This window comes from Manihot esculenta, chromosome 6 (assembly GCF_001659605.2).
Source record: "Manihot esculenta cultivar AM560-2 chromosome 6, M.esculenta_v8, whole genome shotgun sequence".
Classification (NCBI taxonomy): Eukaryota; Viridiplantae; Streptophyta; class Magnoliopsida; order Malpighiales; family Euphorbiaceae; genus Manihot; species Manihot esculenta.
The window spans coordinates 25,480,484-25,501,868 of NC_035166.2; the positions used below are offsets into that span (position 1 = coordinate 25,480,484).

The 21,385-nt window shown below is 34.9% G+C and overlaps 2 protein-coding genes across 4 annotated transcripts; one reads left to right on the top strand and one right to left on the bottom strand.

The window, feature by feature from the left end:
- The first annotated feature begins 1,459 nt into the window (after positions 1-1,459).
- On the top strand, positions 1,460-5,948 carry LOC110617109 (long chain base biosynthesis protein 2a). 2 transcript variants are annotated; one of them, XM_021759717.2, is made up of 12 exons: positions 1,460-1,823; positions 1,914-1,979; positions 2,536-2,624; positions 2,777-2,922; positions 3,014-3,138; positions 3,216-3,309; positions 3,398-3,561; positions 3,681-3,842; positions 4,519-4,645; positions 4,771-4,937; positions 5,072-5,179; positions 5,476-5,617. In XM_021759717.2, exons 1-12 carry the CDS (start codon positions 1,698-1,700, stop codon positions 5,476-5,478), a joined length of 1,377 nt encoding a protein of 458 aa, XP_021615409.1. In that variant the 5' UTR covers positions 1,460-1,697; the 3' UTR covers positions 5,479-5,617. The 2 variants fall into 2 exon arrangements, with proteins under 2 accessions (XP_021615409.1, XP_021615408.1); XM_021759716.2 differs by having other exon boundaries at positions 1,463-1,823; positions 5,585-5,948.
- Positions 5,949-6,407: 459 nt separating this feature from the next.
- LOC110617110 lies at positions 6,408-9,180 on the bottom strand. 2 transcript variants are annotated; one of them, XM_021759719.2, is made up of 2 exons: positions 7,907-9,180; positions 6,408-6,698 (listed from the first exon to the last, which is right to left on the bottom strand). In XM_021759719.2, the coding sequence occupies exon 1, from the start codon at positions 8,922-8,924 to the stop codon at positions 7,965-7,967; it is 960 nt and encodes a 319-aa protein (XP_021615411.1). In that variant the 5' UTR covers positions 8,925-9,180; the 3' UTR covers positions 6,408-6,698; positions 7,907-7,964. The 2 variants fall into 2 exon arrangements, with proteins under 2 accessions (XP_021615411.1, XP_021615410.1); XM_021759718.2 differs by having other exon boundaries at positions 6,408-6,709; positions 7,907-9,179.
- Between the last annotated feature and the right edge of the window lie 12,205 nt (positions 9,181-21,385).

The window sequence follows — 21,385 nt, forward strand, 5'->3', positions numbered from 1 at the left end:
TTCAAACAGATGAATAATGCAGAAGAATGCGGTGGGATTAATCTGGATTTGGAGCTCTTTTGTGGCTCATAGGCAGTCTCCTTCGGCTAGTCTGACTGGCTCTTATCTTTCATGCTAGGCCTGCATCTCTTCCATTCCATTCTCAAAACTCATTGTCGTTTTGCTGCGCAGATGGGATTGTGACATGCTCCACCCAGAAAAGGTAATTTAGAACATATATATATATATATATATATATAGTGGTTACGGTATTAAGATTCTTATCAGCACATACGAACACTGGTGGCAGTCACATTCATCATGCCTGTTTTTACTTAAGATTTTATTTATAAAGATGTAAGATTTTTATTGGTCTGGAGCCACAGAATCTATATCATAATATTAATGAATTTCAAACTAAAATAAAATTTGCTCCTACTCATTTGATTCCACTAGAGCCTGTCACAAGCAAAATATTACGTTAATCTTAATATAAATAGTTTATTTTATTAAATAAAACATAAATTTAATACTATATAGTTAAAAATTTTAAAATTTGAAAAATAAGAGGAACCATCAATGCATGCTAAATGTGGTGGCGTACTGCATCAAATCCTAGACACTTATCTAAATTAATTCCAAGAATCTGTCTCTATTTTTTCCCCAAATACATTTCTTTTTGATATTATTGTCTAAATATATTTAGATTTAAAATTTATTCACCATAAAAAAATGTCGAGGCCCTGAAAATGTGAACTTGATAGTTTTTTTAATTTTGTGATAAAATTGATTTAAACGTTTTAATTTCATTAATCGAGTTTTATTTACTTTGTCATTAAGACTTTTTATATTATGAAATCTACAATTGAAAATAGTCAATGTAAATGGCACTAAAACAAAATTTTAACAGAAAAATATATTTTAAAAAAATTTAATGAATTTTATTTTAATAATATATATATTTTTAATTTTAAAAATTTAAGAGTGAATTTAAAAAATAAAAAATTATTATTTAATTTTTATAATAAAAAAATTTATTAATTAATTTTTTAATTTTAAAAATACATTAAAATATATTTAAATTTATAAAAAATTTTACTAATTAATTTTTATATTAAATTTAAATTAAATGTTAAAAAAAATTTAAAACACTTTTAATTGGAGAACTAATTAGTTTACATCTTTATAAAATTAAAAAATTAATTAAATTTTTTTATATTATAAAAATTAAATAATAAAATATTTAATAATTAAAATTAATAAAAAAATATTATTATATTTTTTAATATTTTAAAAGTATTTTAATATATTTTTTTTAAAAAAATAAAAAATAATAAATGAATTTCTATCTCTGAATAGTAAAATTACCCTTTTAAAAAAAAATCTTTAATGGGCCACATAATCTCCGAAAAAACCCAACACCTTAAGGGCTTGAATTGGGTTTGAGACTTCAGACTGTCAGCTGAGCTCACATATGATGTACATATCATTCGTGACGGGATCTTGCTTACCGCGATTTTTCTTATTTTCTTGCTATGGTCAGAGTCAAAAACAACGGAACAGAAATTTGAAACATCAAATCGAAGGGATTGGATCGATCATTTTTTAATTGCAACAGTTCCAACCTCTGATGCTAGATTGTCTTCCCAATTTCAGTTGAAACCTCTCAAACTCGGTGGCTTCCAGATCTAACAATCACTACATTTTCCATCGAAGCGATGATAACCATTCCGTATCTGACCGCTTTGACCACATACTTCAGCTATGGATTGCTCTTCGCTTTTGGCCAATTCCGCGATTTTTTCAGGAAAATTTTCGATTGGTGGCACGACAGCAATCTTCAGGTCTCTCTTGCCTTTTCTTTTCTTTTTTTTTTTTTCATAGTTAAGTTACAAAGCATATTTCCTCCTTCTCATAATAACGCGTTTCTCTAGGGTTACGCGCCGATCTGTTTAGGGCTTGAAGATTTCTACATTCGACGTCTCTATCTTCGAATTCAGGTCCTTCTTCACTCGACTCTTTTTCTTTTTATTTTCTAATTAGACAACTATCTTCTTCTGCTTAATTTTGTTGCAGTATGATGACAGCCTCAAGTATGAGCTGATTTCTAACTCATTGATGAGATTTATGCAAGAATATCTTCCAAAAAATTAACTAGCAGTTGTGATTTTCTGCTGAAGTGATTTTTTTATGTGAAAAAATATTTGTGATGTTAGATTAGAGTAGGAGTATTTCATTTTTGTATTATACGCATTTTTATGCTCTCAAGATAAGCTGGACGAATTAACTTGTGGAGTGTTATAGTTTAAAATTGCGGCAGAAGTTTCGTTCCTATTTGGTTGATGCATACATGCATGGTTTTTATCATCCATTATCTGGACGTAGAGTCGTCTATGGCATCAACTAGATGATTTTTTGGACTTCTTATGTTGAATTTCGCAATTAAAGGTTTATGTGGGGTTGTAACTGCCACATGGTTTTATCTCGTGCTTGAGCACAACGGATTACTGCAACTGGCTTAGCAGCTGCTGGTTCTCATATGTTCCTCCCATGCAGGACTGTTTTGGACGACCCATATCAAGTGCTCCTGATGCTTTTATTGATGTGGTCGAGCGTTACTCCAATGACAATAATAAGACATTAAAGTGAGTTCTTTAATTATTTTGTTTGTAAGTTTTTATCCTTGTCATTCGAAAGCAATATTAATTTATTGTAATGTTTATTTTCTCCAGAGAGAATTTAGATACTGAGTTGTAAGCATTTTGTGTATTAACCGTCACCATATTATGTTGTGCAGACGAACTACAAAGATAACTAGGTGTCTTAACTTGGGATCATACAATTACCTCGGCTTTGCTGCAGCTGATGAATATTGCACGCCAAGGGTTATTGATACATTGAATAGGTTCTCTGCAAGTACTTGTAGTACTCGTGTTGATGGAGGTATGCATGCTAATCTGCAGGAAGTTGTACCCTTGTTGTGTTTTGGCATTTCCTATTCATAAATGCATTTTATTATTATTATTATTATCAGGAACTACAACAGTGCACACTAAATTGGAGGAGTGCGTTGCAAACTTTGTTGGAAAGCCAGCTGCCATTGTCTTTGGCATGGGCTATGCGACAAACTCTGCTATCCTTCCTGTCCTGATTGGGAAAGTATGCACACAACCTTTGTTGCAATTGGATTCTGACTATATGTAAGAGTTGTTGATTTCCATCATGTATATCAACAGGGAGGATTGATAATTAGTGATTCTTTGAACCACAACTCAATTGTAAATGGTGCTCGCGGATCGGGAGCTACAATTCGAGTTTTCCAGCATAACAGTAAGTTGTGTACAGATGTCTATTTTGGCTTCTATAGGGAACATTTCAGCTTCTCATGCGTATGAATATATTGGTTATCTTGTTTTAGCACCATCTCACTTGGAGAAAGTATTGAGAGAACAAATTGCCGAGGGTCAACCTAGGACGCATAGGCCTTGGAAGAAGATAATTGTCATTGTTGAGGGTATTTATAGTATGGAAGGGGAACTCTGCAAACTTCCAGAGATTGTTGCTATATGCAAGAAATATAAGGTGATGCATTTAATATGTTGATAAACTTTCTTAAAACTTCAACATACATTTCTACAGCCAAACACCTCCATTTCTACCTAGCAAAATTAAAAAATGAATTTTCTTTCTGTTTGTTTTAGGCATATGTTTACTTGGATGAGGCTCACAGCATTGGAGCTGTTGGAAAAACAGGACGAGGTGTTTGTGAATTGTTAGGAGTCGATACTGCTGATGTGGATATTATGATGGGAACTTTCACAAAATCATTTGGATCATGTGGTGGTTATATTGCTGGATCCAAGGTTTGTTGCTCTTCTATTTATCCTTGATCTTAGTACAAGTATGGCATAAGGCGCATATTGCTATTCCAAGTTATTGTGGAGATGACATTACTGATGCATTTTTTGTAGCCATGTTTGTTTCAGCTTTCTTCAATTTTAAATTGTTTTGCCCACAATAATTAACAGCATATTATTGTACTAGTCAAGCCTTTACATTCTTCATTTTGAAGAATTTCAATATTATTTGAGGCTCGGTTGGATTGAAAATTGTGATCCCAAAGGAAACAGCAAGACTTTTTGCATCAGGATCTCAGCCTTTACTCCTGTTAAACAGAAGGCAATAGCTTGGTGGTTCCCTCGTCCTCCTTGAGAACTGTATTTTAACCATGTTTGGTTTCTCCTGTATAACAAGTGGAAGTTCCTGTATGGTCAGAGACTTGTATATATTCAGAGCTTATCATGATTCATGATGTTCCTTGTTGGCTTTGTCAAATTTTCAGTAAAGTATTAGTGGTATGATTTGGTTACATGCACTAATTCTAGATTATGTGGAGGATGTCAACCGACCCTGAACTTTCATAATTATCTATTTTCACTTCTTCCCGCTATTGCAGCATATAAGCTTGGTTCCAGTTGGTTAATACTGGAGTGGTAATTTTGTATTTGCCTGATGTCTGAAGTCTGTATGTCCTTTTAGGAGGTTATACAATATCTCAAGTACACTTGTCCAGCACATCTATATGCGACATCCATATCACCTCCAGCTGCACAACAAATTATATCTTCCATTGAGGTGCTGCTTGGAGAGGATGGTTCCAGTAGAGGTATTTGAAAATTAATTCCTTCATTATTTTTCTTTGAAATGCATTTTCCTATTGTGCTAATAATTTGGATGAGTTGAATATCATGTTTGTTTTATTATGACTTTAGTGTCTTTGTGTCACTTTAGGGGCTCAAAAACTTGCAAGAATACGTGAAAACAGCAACTTTTTCAGGTCAGAACTGCAGAAGATGGGTTTTGAGGTCCTAGGAGACAATGATTCTCCCGTCATGCCCATAATGCTCTACAATCCTGCAAAAATCCCTGCATTTTCTCGGGAGTGTTTAAGACAGAACGTGAGTGACTTAATTTTTGTCTGGTTAATCTACTTGATGTGCGAGTACACTCTAGTTTTTAGTGGCTGCTTATTTATCATTTGATAGTTCTTATTGTTCCTACTAATTATTAAGATCCATTGGCATCATTACAGGTAGCTGTTGTTACAGTTGCTTTTCCAGCTACCCCTCTACTTCTAGCCAGGGCTCGTATTTGCATATCTGCCTCTCATACCAAGGAAGACCTTCTCAAAGCTTTAGAGGTAATAAGCCTTCTTTCATATCTTTGTAGCCCTTTATGACTTCTGTCCAAGACTGAATGTTTATGCACGTGAACTGAATGTTTACTAACTTGTTGAACATCACGTTTGCTGATTGGTGAGACGATACATAATTGTTAGGCAAACATTTATCTTAGTCCAACGTATTCGTTTTTCAAAGTTGAAAATTTGGTGATGGGAAAGCTTTGGCTTTGTTCATGTAATTTTCAATTCTTTCAGTAATGGTCAGATTTCTCGAGTGACTTCTGTTTGACCTTTTATTGGCTATTGCCTAACAGTGAACCCACGATGTTAGGCAAGCAGATTTGACAGGCCATTTCAAGTAGATGACAGGTTAATGCTTGTAGATACGAGGCAAGTAACGGCAAATCTTCTATCTTTTGGCAGGTTATTAGCACGGTAGGTGATCTCGTGGGCATAAAGTACTTCCCTGCTGAACCGAACAAGCAGCATCAGGAGCAAAGCACAATGAAGTTGGAGTGAGAATTTGAATTCCATTTTAATGTGTAGTGTCTAGAAGAAGCTGTAGGCTTGGTTTGAGCGTCAAGTAGTTTACTCGTCTATTATTTCCAAATCCTCTGAGAATCAGGGAATGTTGTAGTTGTCTAGCCTTTCATGAGTGAGCATTCAGAATTGTCTGGCTTATTTTTGTATCTTCCTCGTATGTAATCTTCTATTGGGTTTGGATTTGGCAACTCGGTGTACAGATAAACGTAATTCATTTAATTCACAAGTGATTTTTCTTTTTCCAGTTGATGTGAAATGCTTCCAAACCGTTTAGGACATGCTATAACACTCGTATGGACGTAGCTACTGAACCTCAAACCTGAGTCTGCCCCAGCAAGAAAGTGTGTTCAAGTCCGCATGCTCGCAAACTTCTTTTAACAAGCAAATACCAGTCACATTGAATGGACCTAGAGAACTCGCATTGGTTGCTTTTCAACAGCCATAAGGAGAGAAAATATGCCTCTACGCTAACATGTAGAAATGGCAAGATATAAATCCAATTTGTCATTAAAGGTTTCCAGCATTTACAACAAGATGATCTAACTAATGTGCATCTAAGCAGTTCTTGAATGCAAATTGCGGTTGACTGCTTATGCTCCGGAGGCCAAGGATTCTCAACGGTTCCAGTACACTACACTGAAAAAGAAAGGAAAGAAAGAGGAACAGCGGAGAGACACAGAGCAAAGAAGACTAGAAGAAAAGAGGCGGCGCAGGGAACATATTCTGTATTATTGATTGAATGAAAATTTCACTTTACAACCCATTTATACAATCAAGTGTCCCTCGTAAACTTGTAAACAGCTGCACCACTAAATTTCTCATCTCGACTGATCAACCAACCCAAGATCCTAGCTTTGCTGCAGAAGTTCCACACTAACATTCATGACATCCTCGCATCTATTTGCGATCAATAACAGAGAAGCCTTAACCCTTCAATCCTTCACTGACCTTTAAATGAAGAAAAAATGATGGGCCATTGAAATGAGCATCCACCCTGTAGCATAACTGAGATCACCAAGGTCATACATTGGATAGGCTTAAAAGGAAGAGAGTGGGTCACTAACAGTTGACTAACATTATAACGGAGCAACCACCATTATAGGAATTTACAGAAATATATTCACATAACACTGTACAATCAAACACCAATTTACAAAATCCTCATCCTTTTCAAACAGAACCTCCGAGTATCTACAAGTTTTAACTTGTAATGCTTGAGGTGATTTGGATGATTTATAGCATAACAACTGTAATAAGTCTCAACAAAACCAAGTGGGTGAAGGTCCAGACTTTCCAAATAAACAAGCTAAGTAGCATAAAAGAAAAAGAAAAAAAAAGGAAAGTCCACTCTATGACTTTCTTTTGCCAAGATAATAACCAACAATCTAAGTAAATTAAGAAAAAACTAATGACAGCATGAGCACACCACTAAAAGATGAATCATTAACCTTGCCCAATAAGATGATTTGCACATTCAGCCAAGCAAATCCATACAACTAAATTTTAAATCCTCAAAAAATTCACATGATTCGTCACCTAACACCAGATAGGCACTGCATGAAAATATTTCAACATGTTCCATGCATAACAATGAGAACCCTTCAACCAATGAAAGTTAAACGCATCCAACATAAAGTGAAGTTTGGCAACCCTCGACCAAATGAACCATTAGCTAAGGAGAATAAGCCAAGTAAAAGAGTAAACATATAATCTACATAAAATTAATGTCTCTGACATATAATCTTGAACATTTCTTTCCAAGTACAGCAATTTGCAAAAATATAATTACTGACATCACCGCAATTAGCAATTATCTGTACACATGTTGAAGTTATTCAGCCTTACCTTTTCATTCCTAGCAAGAACAAACCAATCCAAAATGCTTGAATTTGATTATGAATTCTTTTCTTAATTGTATCAGAATCATTTTCTTTGTGTTTAGGCTCATCAATATAACTACAACTCAACTCAACTATGCGTTATTCCCAAACTCAATTCAGCCCATGAATATAGCTATAACTACCTCAAGTAAATCATAAGAATTCCATGTATTAGGAAATTGCACTGAATCAAAAATGCATTCATATAGTGCAATAAGAAACACTGAGCCAAAATGTCCTACTCATTCCAAAAACTATTACTACTTTAACTACTAAATAAAAAGACTCAAATGAAGTTCAGACATGATGCATCTTAAATTACCATGGCTGAGACATAATCCTCTGTTGAAAAACCAAAACAACTGACTCCTCCAAAACTTTCAAGAAAACCCTTTCCCGAGCTTTTGAATTGCACAGAACATCTTTCTTCTTGTCCCAACTGCATTAATCCCCATATCCTTCAAATCCTCCAGTGTCAGCATTGGTAAAATCTCATCATCCACCTCATGGATTTCAAAAACTGGTGCATACCGCCCTAACCCTATACTATTCAGCCAAATCCTCACCCCATCCTCTCCTCCACCACCACACCTCCCATTGTTCCTGTAATCTCTGGCGTCAGTATCCGATGGGCCTGATAATTCAACCCCATCGTGATGATGATTATAATTATGGTTATCCCTTGCCCTGAGCGGCCATCTATTGTAATAAATTTCCCTCTCGTTTCTCTCATTCCCGTCTCCCAAATTCTCAAGGGAGTGAACAGGACTCTGTTCTTTTAACGGACTTTCAGAATTTTCCATGTCGAATCCGCGGTAAGTATCATCCACATCTTCGCCACCGCTGTATTTTTCATCTCCCTCGACATTGTTGTTTGCACTGCCACCGCCAGCATCGTCGATTTTGGAGACCCAACTGGATCTGACTCGCTTGGTGGTGGCATTGGAAGCCCGCTTTTTCGAATCCTTGACTCTCCAGCTTCCAATTGCGACGGCATCCAAATTGACCTCTTTGTCCTCATCTAGGGTTTCAGTGAACTCACCGCTAATAGTTAAATTGGTTAAAGCCCGAGTCTTTGAGCCTTTACTAGAGGTATTGGGATCCTTTTTGTGATCGAGAGACAGGAGGTGATGATGCTTCCATTGCTTATTACTGGTGGTTCTCCGCGAATGGCTGTCGTAGAGCTGGTCGCCACCGATTTCGCCTAAACGGACGCTGGGCCTCCGCTGGCGCTTGGAGCCAACGGTTTCCGATGATGCGACTGCAATTGAAGGTCCTCCTCTTTCTCCTGCAGTGTTACCACCGTTGAGATGGCTCTCCGGTGGAGGTAAGTCAGCCATTTCCCAAGACGAAAGTTTGAGAACCCAGGCAATTTTCCCGGTGGCTTAACTTGGGTCCACTGTGCTAGGGTTTGTTATATGTGTAGGGGAGCATTCCTTGTACTGCGAAGAAATAGAGAAAAATGAGGATACGAAGAATAAAGATAAGAGCAGTTTCAGAGGGAGAGAGGGAGAGTGAGTGAGTGAGTGAGTGAGTGAGAAGTGGGAGATGAAATCCAAGAGCTGAGTTGGGAGATGTTCCTTGCTTGACGCGTGTCCCCCGTTTCCAAATTTAGTTTTATCTCACTTGCTCATCACACGTGTCTCTGCACTTCCCTCCCTATTCCCTTCCCTCCACAATAATCGCGTAATTTCCCAATGTTAACAACGATCATGAAAATTGAAAATACAACTTTAAAAAAAAAAAAAATCTAACGTGCATAGGCTCGTTTCCTTTGAAAAGATTAATTTCAATTCAATTCTAAAAAGATTCTATTTAATATAATCAAGTTTTAGGATGTGAATGCCGATAAATATATTAGAATAAATATTAAAAGTCATAGGTTATATTCCTCCGATTTTCTATCCTTTACAACTTTGAAAAAAAATAAAACAAAACAAATAATGTTGAAAATTCGGCAAATAAAATGTATCTAAATTGTATTTTAGAATGTAAATGGAATGGTACCAGTTTTGATAACTTGCGAAATAGTCCCACTGGGTAAGTATACTGAAATTGGAATAGAGGATATGGAGTGAAGTGAAAATGATATTTTTAACAGGTTCATATGATCAGTAGCCCTTGAATCTATTATTTAATCACTGCACTTAAATTGGCAGCAGAAAGCATGGTAAAAGGCTAAAAGTTACCAGCAAAACTACTTGTATTTTGAAAACTGGTGCTAGGTGAAGTTCTCAATCTGCTTTGCGGTTGTTGATACTGCTGGACCTTTCCCTTTCATCAATTGTTCAATCTCTTGCTGCAACGTACCCAGCCTCGAGTGTAACTCTTCAATTCTATCAGCAGCATTAAAATCTTCCAATTCCACTGATGTATCCTCCATAAGCCCTACATTACCTTTGCCAGCAACTTCTGCAACTGCAGATTAGTATTGCTGTTTTCCCTTGATTATCATTCTTGTTTTTTCCTTTGAACCAATCTGGATATCCTATCAACTTAAAGCACCCTTCTTTTGTGCGTCCATTCATGTTGCAATACACAATGTTCTTTTTCCAGGTCATACTTCCTCGATCTTTCTTCTACACCTGTCACTTAGTAATAGGCTACTGAGTCTGCATAAGCAGAGAAATTAACCAGCACTTGTTTCTGAGCTTCTACTTTCTGAACCATAGGAAATGACATTTTAACAGAAGGCAAAGGATCTAGTAAAATGATCTGGTTTCTGGTGGACTCACAACTATCATTGCCCCATCCTACGTAAACTTGTTCAAGTTAGTTATTTCTGCCATCTCTTTCGCAGCTCCACAGGTGCAAGCAGTCGAGCACTCAATGCTTGCCAACTCATTCCAGAAAACCTTGAGTTTAGTGAAATAGACTGCTATTGTCGCATTTTCTTGCAAAATTGAAGAAATCTTCCTCTGGAACTGATAAATCAAAGTTCCGTTGCTCTATCCGTATCTTTCTGATATCTCATCCCACAGCTCCTTTAAAGAAGACGTATAGATGAATGCATCAGCAAGATGATATTGAATTAATGTTCATGATGTGATCATAAAATCACATCTGCAACACTGCTCAAACTCATCTCGATTCTCATGTGGAGTTGAGATTTCCATCAATGAAACCTAGCTTTTTCTTTAACCCATCCTCTCCGAGTTAAAGAAAGGGAAGACTATTAAGATTAGGTCAGAGCAAAATGACCGACCCTTTAACCCTGACTATTTTTACCAGCACTTTAACTCCTTATTGGGCTCTTTAGCCGTGATTTTTCGTCCGAGTTGATCTTCCTCTGGGCTCCTACCCTGATCTTTGGTCTAAGCGCTTTTGCTCTTTGTCTTCTTCCATACTCTTTTAGCCCCGGATCTTATTCCAAGTATTTTTGCTCTTTAAATATCTTCTGGGCTCTTAGCCCTAAACTTTGGTTGGAGTGCTTTTAGCTTCCCGTATTATACAAGACTCTTTCTAGTCCTGGGTTTCCATTCGGGTACTTTGGTTCCTAGGCATCATCCGAGCCCTTAGTTTCCCCGTATAATTCCGGTCTCTTTAACCCTGATTCTTTGTTCGAGTTCTTAGACTTCTTGCAATCTTCTCGGCTTTTTATCCTGAATCTTTATCCGAACTTTTTGGCTCTTTGTATCTTCCAGACATTTTTTTGCCTTAAGTGCTTTCCAAGCTATTTACCCTTAAACATTATTCCGAACTCTTTAACCCAGGTTATTCATCCAAGCTCTTTGGATCTTCCAGGCTTTTGCCCTTTTGCACTTTCTAAGCATTTTTGCCTTTAAGCGCTATTTTGGACTTTTTAGCTCTGGTTACTCTTCCGAGCATTTTTTTCTCTTTATACCTTCCAGGCTATTTTTGGCCTTAAGCGTTTTTCGGGCTATTTGGCTTTAAGTGTCTCATCTGAGCGTTTTGGCTCTTTGGTACTTTTCGGACTTTTTGCCCTTAAGCGCTTTTTAGGCTACTTTACCCTTAAGCATTTTTCAGGCTATTTGCCCTGATTCTACTTCCGAGCATTTTCTCTTGTACATCTTTCGGACTATTTTTGTCCTTAAGCGCTTTTCGGGCTATTTGCCTTTAAGCGTCTCTTCCGAGCATTTTTGTTTTTTGACGCTTTCCGGGCTTTTTGCCTTTAAGCATTTTCTAGGCTATTTTGCCTTTATTCTTCATCCGAACTTTTTGACTCTTTGTATTATTCTGGGAATTTTTGCCCCTAAGCGCTTTTCGGGCTATTTGCCCTTAAACGTCTCTTCCGAGCATTTTTGCTCTTCTAGACTATTTTTCTCCTTACTCTTCATTTGAGCTCTTTGACTCTTTGTATCATTTTGGACTCTTTAACTCAGAATATTTTTATGAGCGTTAAACTCTTTTCCAGGCTCTTTTTGCCCTTATTCTTCATCCAAGCTTTTTGCCTCTTTGTATCATTCCAGACTCTCTAGCTCTAAATATTTTTACGAGCGTTTTAGCTCTTTTCCGAGTTCTTTAGCCTTGATTTTTTGTCCGAAGTCTTAGACTCCCTATATCATTTCAAACTCTTTAGCTCTGAATATTTTTCCGAGCATTTTAGCTCTTTTCCGGACTCTTTAGCCTTGAATATTTTTTAGAGCATTTTAGCTCTCTTAGGCTCTCTATATCATCCCCAACTCTTTAGCCCTAGATATTTTTATGAGCGTTTTATCTCTTTTCCGAACTCTTTACCCCTGATTCTTTGTCCGAGCTCTTAGACTCTCTATATCACTCCGGGCTCTTTAACCCTAATTTTTTGTCCGAGCTCTTAGACTCTCTATATCATTCCAAACTCTTTAGCCCTAATTCTTCATCCGAACTCTCTAGCTCTTTGTATCTTCCGGACATTTTTACCTTAAGCGCTTTTTGTGCTATTTGCATTTAAGCGTTATTCCGCTGTAGTTGGATTTTTCCTTCATTATGTTCCTCAAGTTGGCCTATTTGGTACCAAGGGGTCGATATCCGAGGTCGGTACCTGCTATAGTTGAGTGTTCTTTATTTGATTCCTCAACTCGACTTAATGGCATCAGCGGTATGTTATGCATATGCATTATCCTTTTATTTGATAGATTCTAATCAAAATGGTTGCAACAAATAAGATCAACATCTTAGCTTGTTATCTCTAATTTGATTTTTTAGTTGCTACCTTTAGTTTAATTTTTAAATTTTAAATTTAAATAGAAGATAGGAAGTATTTGAATTCAAATGTTGAAGAAATCTGAATGTAGCCTTCACTATAAAAAAGCACCTGAGATTATTGAATAAGACATTCAGAAAATATTATTCATCAGTTTATAAGATTCGAGAATTCTCTCAAACGAGTTCTCAATTTATTTCACTATAGATTCCTTAAAGAAAAGCAAAAATATTAGCAAGAGAAAATCAGTCTGGTGACGGGATTCTATTTAAAGGCCCATAAAAACTTGGTATCAGAGCCGGTCATCATGGGCGATTCAGCAAATCTAGAAGAGAAGTTGAACTCTTTCATGCAACAAACCGATGCTCGATTCAACGACTTGGCTTATCAAGTTTTAAAACTCATTTGTACCTTCAACATAGGAGCAACCCAAAACCAAAATAGAACGAGTAGTCATCAAAAAAATTTTGTCCAACCAAATAATGATCTTTCTGAAGGGTGCGTAGTGTTTAGATATACGAAACTTGATTTTCCCTCATTAGATGGCTCCAATGACCCATTTGAATGGTTTAATCACTTTGAACAATATTTTCAAAATCAACGAACGAATGGAAGCAGATAAAGTCAGTCTAGCTGCCTTCCATCTTACTAGTGAGGCTCAATTTTGGTTGTACAGATTTGAACAGGAAGACAATAAAACAAGTTGAGTTTTTTACTGCAGGATTGTCTGAGACTATTCGGCTTGAGATGGAACTACAAAACCCTCTCAATTTAGTTACAACAACGAATTTTGCTCGAACATTCGAGAAGAAACAATAATTGAGTAGTAATGCAGCATCTTCAAACGTTGGAAACACCTCAACTTCATTTGTTAAAAGACTTAGTAGGGCAGAAATGGCTGAACGTCAAGCTTAAGGCCTTTGCTACAACTGTGATGAGACATATTCTTTTAACTATCATCGCAAAAAATTATTTTGGGTGGAGTTAAAGAATCTAGAGCCTCCTATTATTTAATCAGATGACTAGGGACAAGCTTGAGAACAAGTTTTTTCTCCGAGAAGGGGGTAATGTTACATATATACATTATCCTTCTATTTGATAGATTTTGATCAAAGTAGTTGCAACATCTCTAATTTGATTTTTTATTTGCTATCTTTAGTTTAATTTTTAAATTTTAAATTTAAATGGAAGATAGAAAGTATTTTGAATTCAAATGTTGATGTAATCTGTATGTAGCCTTCACTATAAAAAGGCACTTGAAATCATTGAATAAGACATTTAGAAAAAATTATTCATCAGTTTATGAGATCTGAGAATTCTCTCAAACGAGTTCTCAATTTATTTCACAATAGGTTTATCAAAGAAAAGCAAAAACATTAACAAGGGAAAATCAATCTGTCGAGAGGAGGATTTTCCAGTTAATCAACCTGTGACGAGATTCTATTTAAGGGCCCATAACAAGTCTATTTTTGAGGTCGGCACCTACCGTCGTTGGGTTTCTTGATTTGATTCCTCAACTCGGCTTAGTGGTCCAGGAGTCTATTTCCAAGGTATGCACCTGCCGTGGTTAGGCTTCTTCATTTGATTCCTCAACTCGATTTAATGGTGCAAAGGGTCTATTTCCAAGGCCGGCACCAGCCATGGTTGGGTCTTCTTGATTGAGTTCTCAACTCGACTTATTGGTGCCAGGGGTCTATTTACGAGGTTGGCACCTGTCGTGGTTGGGTTCTTTTCTTATGTTTTTAAAACTTATCTGCAAAATAAAAACATGTACAACATATATGTAACGAGGTTACTCATTGTGAATAATCTCATGCATAAATCACTTTACAGCTTTCAAATCATATAGCATCATGCTTTAAACAAATAATCCCTTTCTCAATGAATTCATGCTAAAATTAATCAAAGATGAGGGCTTTTTAAACTACTTTAGTATACTATAGTGTTCAGGTTCATATACACAGGATTTTCATCTAAAATTGTAAATTTTGTGACTAGGTCATGATAGCAAAAATACTTTGAGCTAAAAAAAATAATTGTACAGCTTCGATGACTCATGCACTTCACTTTTCTTCCATGATTGATGGATCACCCTTGTGTTGCTCTTCCTCCTCATATCAACATCTTCCTCTATCTGATTTTTACCGTATGGCTTTTAGATGCAGCCGATGATTCTCGGATCTTTCACTATCTCTCTTCCCTTTGGTCTTTCTTGTTGTTTGGCCATTAGCTTTTCTTAATTTACTATGTGGATTTCAATGGGTTTTGTTTAAAAACTTCGGCAACAAGATAGACTCCTTCGTTCCCATAGACGACACCACTTGATGAAAGAGAGCTCCCGAAAAAGGGAGGATGGGTCTTAGGGTTTCTCTCTGTGTGTCGGTGAAAGAGAGAGGGTTTTCTCCTTAGAGAAGAAGAAAATGCCCGTCCTTTTAGATTAGCTCAATGATATATATATCTCTGATCATTCTGACGCTATTTGTGCCCTGTCTCCATCGGATTAGGCAATGATGCTTTTCGGCAAGGCGCATATTAATGATGGGCGATAGGATAAGAAATGGAGAACTAGCTGGTTTGTACCTTTTGCAAGCACATTTATGATTTTAGTGCCATATCAAGGAGACGACCAGTGCGTCGGAGGTCGGCATCCTTACCCGGCATCCTTACCCTAACTTTATCAGGTTATACTTGTTTCATCTGACCTATATAGAGGTGAGTTTCTTTTTGTCATTAAGGTCGGCCATATTTGCGTTCAGAATTTTATTGTAGTATGGGTTTTGAAGAGGTTTACCCGTCCTCTCTGGACTTTGAAGAGGTCGATTAAGGTTTGAAAAGGTCGGTCTTTCGGATTTTGATAAAATCAGGAGTGTTGGTAGTCGGATTCTTCATACTTAGTGGGCCGGACTTCCTATTGTCCAGTCCGACCAGATAGAAAAATTCGCACGACCCTTCTGAATCACGTGTACAAGTATAATGGTCTTAACGAGTCCTAATTTTTTAAATTTATATGTTATCACAAACTATGTCGAATGACTGCTTCAAAGTATACTTTGTTATTCCTTCTAACAAATTTTTGATGATCGATCAGCTATTTTTCTGAGATTTGAAATAGCCGTAGACCTTTTAACTTGCTTCTTTCTAATAGAACATGCCAGTGGTCTCTAGATCCTGCTCCATACTTCCTGCAACATAAACGCAATCAGTGCCCAAAAAAGAAGCATTTTTAACTAACAAGATCTACATGCTCTCAAAATTTTAAAAATAAATAAATAAACAACTATCAATATCTATATACTTTACCAAGAGAAAATTCACCGATAGAGAAGGAGAATTTTTACGATGGATCCAAGCATATATCAACATTGACATCCCAGGAAAAATCGAGAGATAATCAGGCAGAGTTTCCCTTGCAGTAACTACCAAGTAGTGAATTTTTGTCTGCCAAGTTTCCTCTGCTTTGTAGGGTTGAAAGTTTAATGAAGCCAATTTTTATGAAAAAACATACACTAAAACAGGCATTAAAAGTTGAGGCACCAACTGCATGTCGACTCATTTATGCCAAGGACATTTAATCAGTGAATTTTGCAATTTCCAAGCATTCAAAAAAAGAAGTGGATTACACAGCTGAAAACTATTAACCCATCATCTTTAAGGCTTCCAAATTCAAATGATTTTTTCCTGTCTCTAGATTTCTCTTTGTAAAAGCCTAATACTAAGATCTAACATCAAAGCATCTATCTTCGACACACCACAACGTAGGAGAAAACCACTAACATAAGTTATGATCACTGACTTAGGAAATAGTTCCATACCTAACAAGACCAATTTCATAAAAAAAACCATCCGAATAAATATTCTAATTATATCCACTGCATGAAATTATTAAAAATTCAACATTCATTTTCCTAATACCAGCCAAATTGTGCAATTGTATTTCAAGATAATCAACTGCGCATCTGAATCAGATTACAAGAAAAAATTACAAAATCTGTAATGTAATTTAGCTATTTCATTGAAAATATTATGAAAAACAATAAACTATAAAATAGAAGTCATGACAGGCTACCCCAACAATTTCTCATACGCAACTCTAGCAGCCCTAATTGTGCTTGAGCTTGGTACTCATTGCACTACACGACTTGGATCAGCTTGCATTGGAGAATGGATTTTAATAAGCTTAAAAAAATAAAAATTACAAAACAAACAGCAAATATGATTATTTCACTTCAACTGCATAGCATAGGAAGTTCTCTTACTAGGGAAAAAAATTATTTGAGATTCTAGCAGTATTGTCTAGTAAGCTTAGTAGTGTACATAATTTAAGTCTCAGCACTCAAATCAAACATTCCATATAGTATGCCTATCTAGGACAATAAACAGTAACTTTAGATCCTTATGATTGTTGGATTAGCCGAGATTAAAAGGCTTTTCAGCACATAAAAGAGAGAACTTCATGTAGGCTTACTCACAAACACTTCATCTTCTGGTATTAAGCCCTTCTATGCAGAGGAGTATGACATTGTCAAGACACTTAAGGAATACTTGGTCCTCAAAAGAATATTTTAAAGTTCATTGGTCAGATAATTTGAGCAAAAATGTCTATAAACAATTCTATTGGAGTATTAAATGTTGGAGAATACCATTCCTTGTCTCCTGGATCCACAGTAAAACCATACAATTGAACTGTCTCACAAATAGAAAGAGCAAAATTCAAGAGCCTTGAGGCTGATTTTCCTTGCAGCTGAACCAAAGGATGCACCTAACATGAGATACATAGGATCGTTTATTGGAACTTTCTCGGGAAGAAAAAAAGAGAAAAATAAATTATAATAATTACCAAATGAAGTGTAAGGCAGCTAAAGAAAAGCAGAAGAAATATGTTTGAGTTCATTAGAATTATAAATAGAAAGCTATATAAAACAGCCACTCAAGGCTTATTGAATAGCCCTAAAGCTGCATTTCGAAATATACAATAGTGACAGTACTAAAGAATTACCACGCACTTCCGGAAACTGCTCTGAATAGACTCCAGTGCTTCTACATTTTCATTCACATCTACATAATCGTATAGATTAAAAAATAAGTCCTTAACAACGCCGAGAGTTCACATGTGCATTCACATGGAAAAGTACTTAGATTGGAAACGCCGGCGATATAGATGAGGATCGCCGAGAGGCCAGATGGCAAAAAGCCCCATCTACCAGTTTGGAAAATCAAAACTCAAAAACGAAGACGCCCTGTGTCAAGTGGTATAAATTTCAGGAAAATTACTCGCACGTTATTTTTTATCAGAGAAACGCCGCCGTTTAGTATGACCAGGCTTTTTTCGGTAACTGGATATGAGAGCCCATGTATTATTTCCGATCTTTGTCCAGCCCAAGGGTAAGACTTAGAGGACGCCCAACTTTGCTCCTCCAACCCAAGGTCTAGTGAGCCCAATAGAATTTTCTGGTTAATTGGGCTCTCTCTCCATTGGGCTTAGCCTAAAGTTTTAATTTTAAAATTTGAGATTGATCAAGAACGGCTTAAGATTTGAGTTGCTTGTCCTCGTCCTCGCCCTCATATTACCATAAATTTTGTAAACTTTCTTTATTTAATTCAAATGAAATCATCAATCAACTTTCTCTTCGATCAACTGAAAATAGTTTTTATTTTCTTGAAAAGCTTTGGAGATAAAAACAAAGAAGAAATTAATAATTGAATACAGCCATGTGAGTGGAGATTTTTCCAAGACAAGAAGAGACTAGAGAGGAATGATTTAGACGATAGAGAGAAGATGGTCGAAGGACCACAAAAACAGAGCTCCTCTGATATCCATATCAAGTATTAAAGATAAATTTGTACTGATACTGTTTTGGTGCATGCATGCTCGTCTAACACACCAAAGCCATTACACTATTGACGGAATGGGCATCAATGGGAAGACGATGACAATATATGCTCATTCTTTCGTCCTTTTCACAATAAATTTCTCATTTTCAGAACCTTAATTAGGCCACTTTCACCACTGGAATCCATTGCTTAGCCCAACTCTAGCTCCTGCCCTGCCCTGCCCAAAAATATTAAAGGCCATGAAGGGGACCATTTTGAAAATGTTTTGCATCTTGTACGTATATGTTTGCTGTCCAAGGAGCATGCATGGTTTTCACTTCACATTTGCCCTCCAATAATGTCTCTCTCTCTCTTTTTTTTTTTTCTCTCCCTGGAATTGTTGTGTACACAAAGGGAAAAAAACACCCCATGATACTATGTTTTATGTCTAAAGCAGACAGTTGCTCAGGTTGTATTATATGGTCCCTTGATTCTTGTTGCAGTAGGGAGCTTGAAGTTGAATTGTATGCAACTTGCAACGGTTTCTTAATTGAAAAAAAACCCATAATGCATTCTTTACTGTTTTAATAAATAACTTATTTTTATTCTGAAAATAACTCGAGTACTTTAATTTTTATTGAATTAAGACTTTAACTTGTGTTTATTTAGGTTACCTATAAATGAATTGAGTTTTCTACCATTTCTATACAGTATATATTTCAGCAATGGCAAATCTACAATAGATTTGGCATATCACTTATATATGTGAATGTTCATCCATAGAAATTTAATTTTTCCTTGAATAATGGATGGTGAGATTCATTTATTGTAATTAAATCTTCTTTAAGAAAATTAAAAAAAAAAGATATATACATCTCAACTTAATTAATCTCTTCAATATTATACTATAATTTTTACTTTTTTTTCTCAATTATTCATAATATCAATTTATACCAAGTGATAATTCATGATTTAATAAAAGTTAATGTCATTTTTTCCTGTTAATTAAAACAAATTTCTATTAGATAACAATTCACGACTCGATAAGAGTCAATATCATCTTTTTCTATGAAAGTGATTAAAAATAATAAAAATTGCTCCATATATTATTGTTTGTCAATATTATTGCAACATAATCCCGCTAATTTGTTGGACAACCCATGCAGGAGCAACAAATCGATGAGGACACCACCAAATTGAAGTAACGTCATCCTTCTTCTTCATATCTCTAAAAAACAAAGAAGACAAAGCAATTCAATAACCATGGGGCCTTTGCCCAGACTGCCATGCGGGCTTGCTCCTCTCTTGCCAAGGGGACCTCGTCGTCCTCAACAACGCAGCCATAGGCTGCGCTGTCCCAACTATTTTGCCAATGGTCCCCCATAACAATAGACATTGCTATAGTCTGATTTGAAAAGGGAATTAAATTGGAATTGAATCAATTAAATTTAAAATTTAATCGGTTCTAATTCATAAATTGAATTAAAATTTAACCGGCTTTCTCCTCTGACATAAAATTAGAACCCACTGATTTAAATTCACAGTTCCATCTGATTTCAATTAAATTTAAATAAAAATTTAATTATCCAACCATTGACCTCCATCGACCATGTGCCAATTGAACATATGATACAAACTTTTTTTTTCAACCTCCAATAAAACAAAAGCAAATATATTATATAGATCATCACTAATTAGAGGAAAATAAGTTTTTTTTTTACGAATATTTAAAATTCTATTAAGGACAAATTATAAACAACAAAGATCGATTTGTAAATGTTATACCATTAAATTAAGTCAATATTGGCAAGGAAAAAAAATGGTATGCAAGTGCAAATGTTATTACTAATCATCTACGATATACATTTTCAATTCATATATATATATATATATATATATATATATATATATATATTTTGTATGTGTCGAAACACTTGAAAACATGAAATTTTTATCATCTTAAATTAAAAAAAAAAAAATTCTCAAACTCTTCGGAAAAAAAAAATTTCCGAACAAAAAATGAAAGCTGACTACCCCGCTTTTATATTAAAAAAAAATTATATTACCGCATTTTAAAATTGCAAACCGCATTTCGTACTTCAATCAATTTAAATGATAAATTTAATTTTTGTTTAATTAATTATTATATTATATTTTATTAATTTAATTTATTTAATTATATATTAAATTTATATAAATATAATTATAAAAATTATATTAATGTTATTATAAATATTAATTATCTTAATTTATTTACAATATCACATTATATCTTTTATATTTATCATTTTATTTTATTATTTTTATTATTATAAAAATCCTAAAAAATTACACAATTAACAACACTTATAAAAAAATTTAGAACCTTTTACCGTTTCAAGATTTAAAAAAAAATTCTAAAATCTGTTACTGTTTTAAGAATTAAATATTTATAAATTAATTGCAATAAAAATAATAAAATAGAATAATAAAAATGAAAGATATAATGTTTATTACTAATAAAAATGAAAGACATATGATAAATTTCAACAAATTCTCCATAAACTAATATAAATTACATGTGTATAATATTTACAGACTTAATCTGATAGTAAAGATATTTGAATATAATTTGAAAAGTCTCAAATTATATTTTTTCAATTTTTAATTTTTATTTCAAAAAAAAATTATATATTTACACGTATATTTATAGCTGAAATTAACTATAAATTTAAATTTTAATAATATTTTTCCTTTGAAAATATATTGAGAATAGATGGAAATGGTTGAGATTATGATTATACTATATGGCAGAATTATAATAGAAATGTTAATGGATGTTTAATAATATGAATAAAGAATCCTTCC

What these genes read in the sequence shown, in the direction of transcription:
- LOC110617109 (XM_021759716.2), top strand. Translation starts at nt 1,698, where the DNA reads ATGATAACCATTCCGTATCTGACCGCTTTGACCACATACTTCAGCTAT. An exon ending in GGGAGTGTTTAAGACAGAAC is followed by an intron (nt 4,938 to 5,071) that starts GTGAGTGACTTA and finishes GCATCATTACAG; the next exon opens with GTAGCTGTTGTTACAGTTGC. An exon ending in ACCTTCTCAAAGCTTTAGAG is followed by an intron (nt 5,180 to 5,584) that starts GTAATAAGCCTT and finishes ATCTTTTGGCAG; the next exon opens with GTTATTAGCACGGTAGGTGA.
- LOC110617110 (XM_021759719.2), bottom strand. Translation starts at nt 8,924, where the DNA reads ATGGCTGACTTACCTCCACCGGAGAGCCATCTCAACGGTGGTAACACT.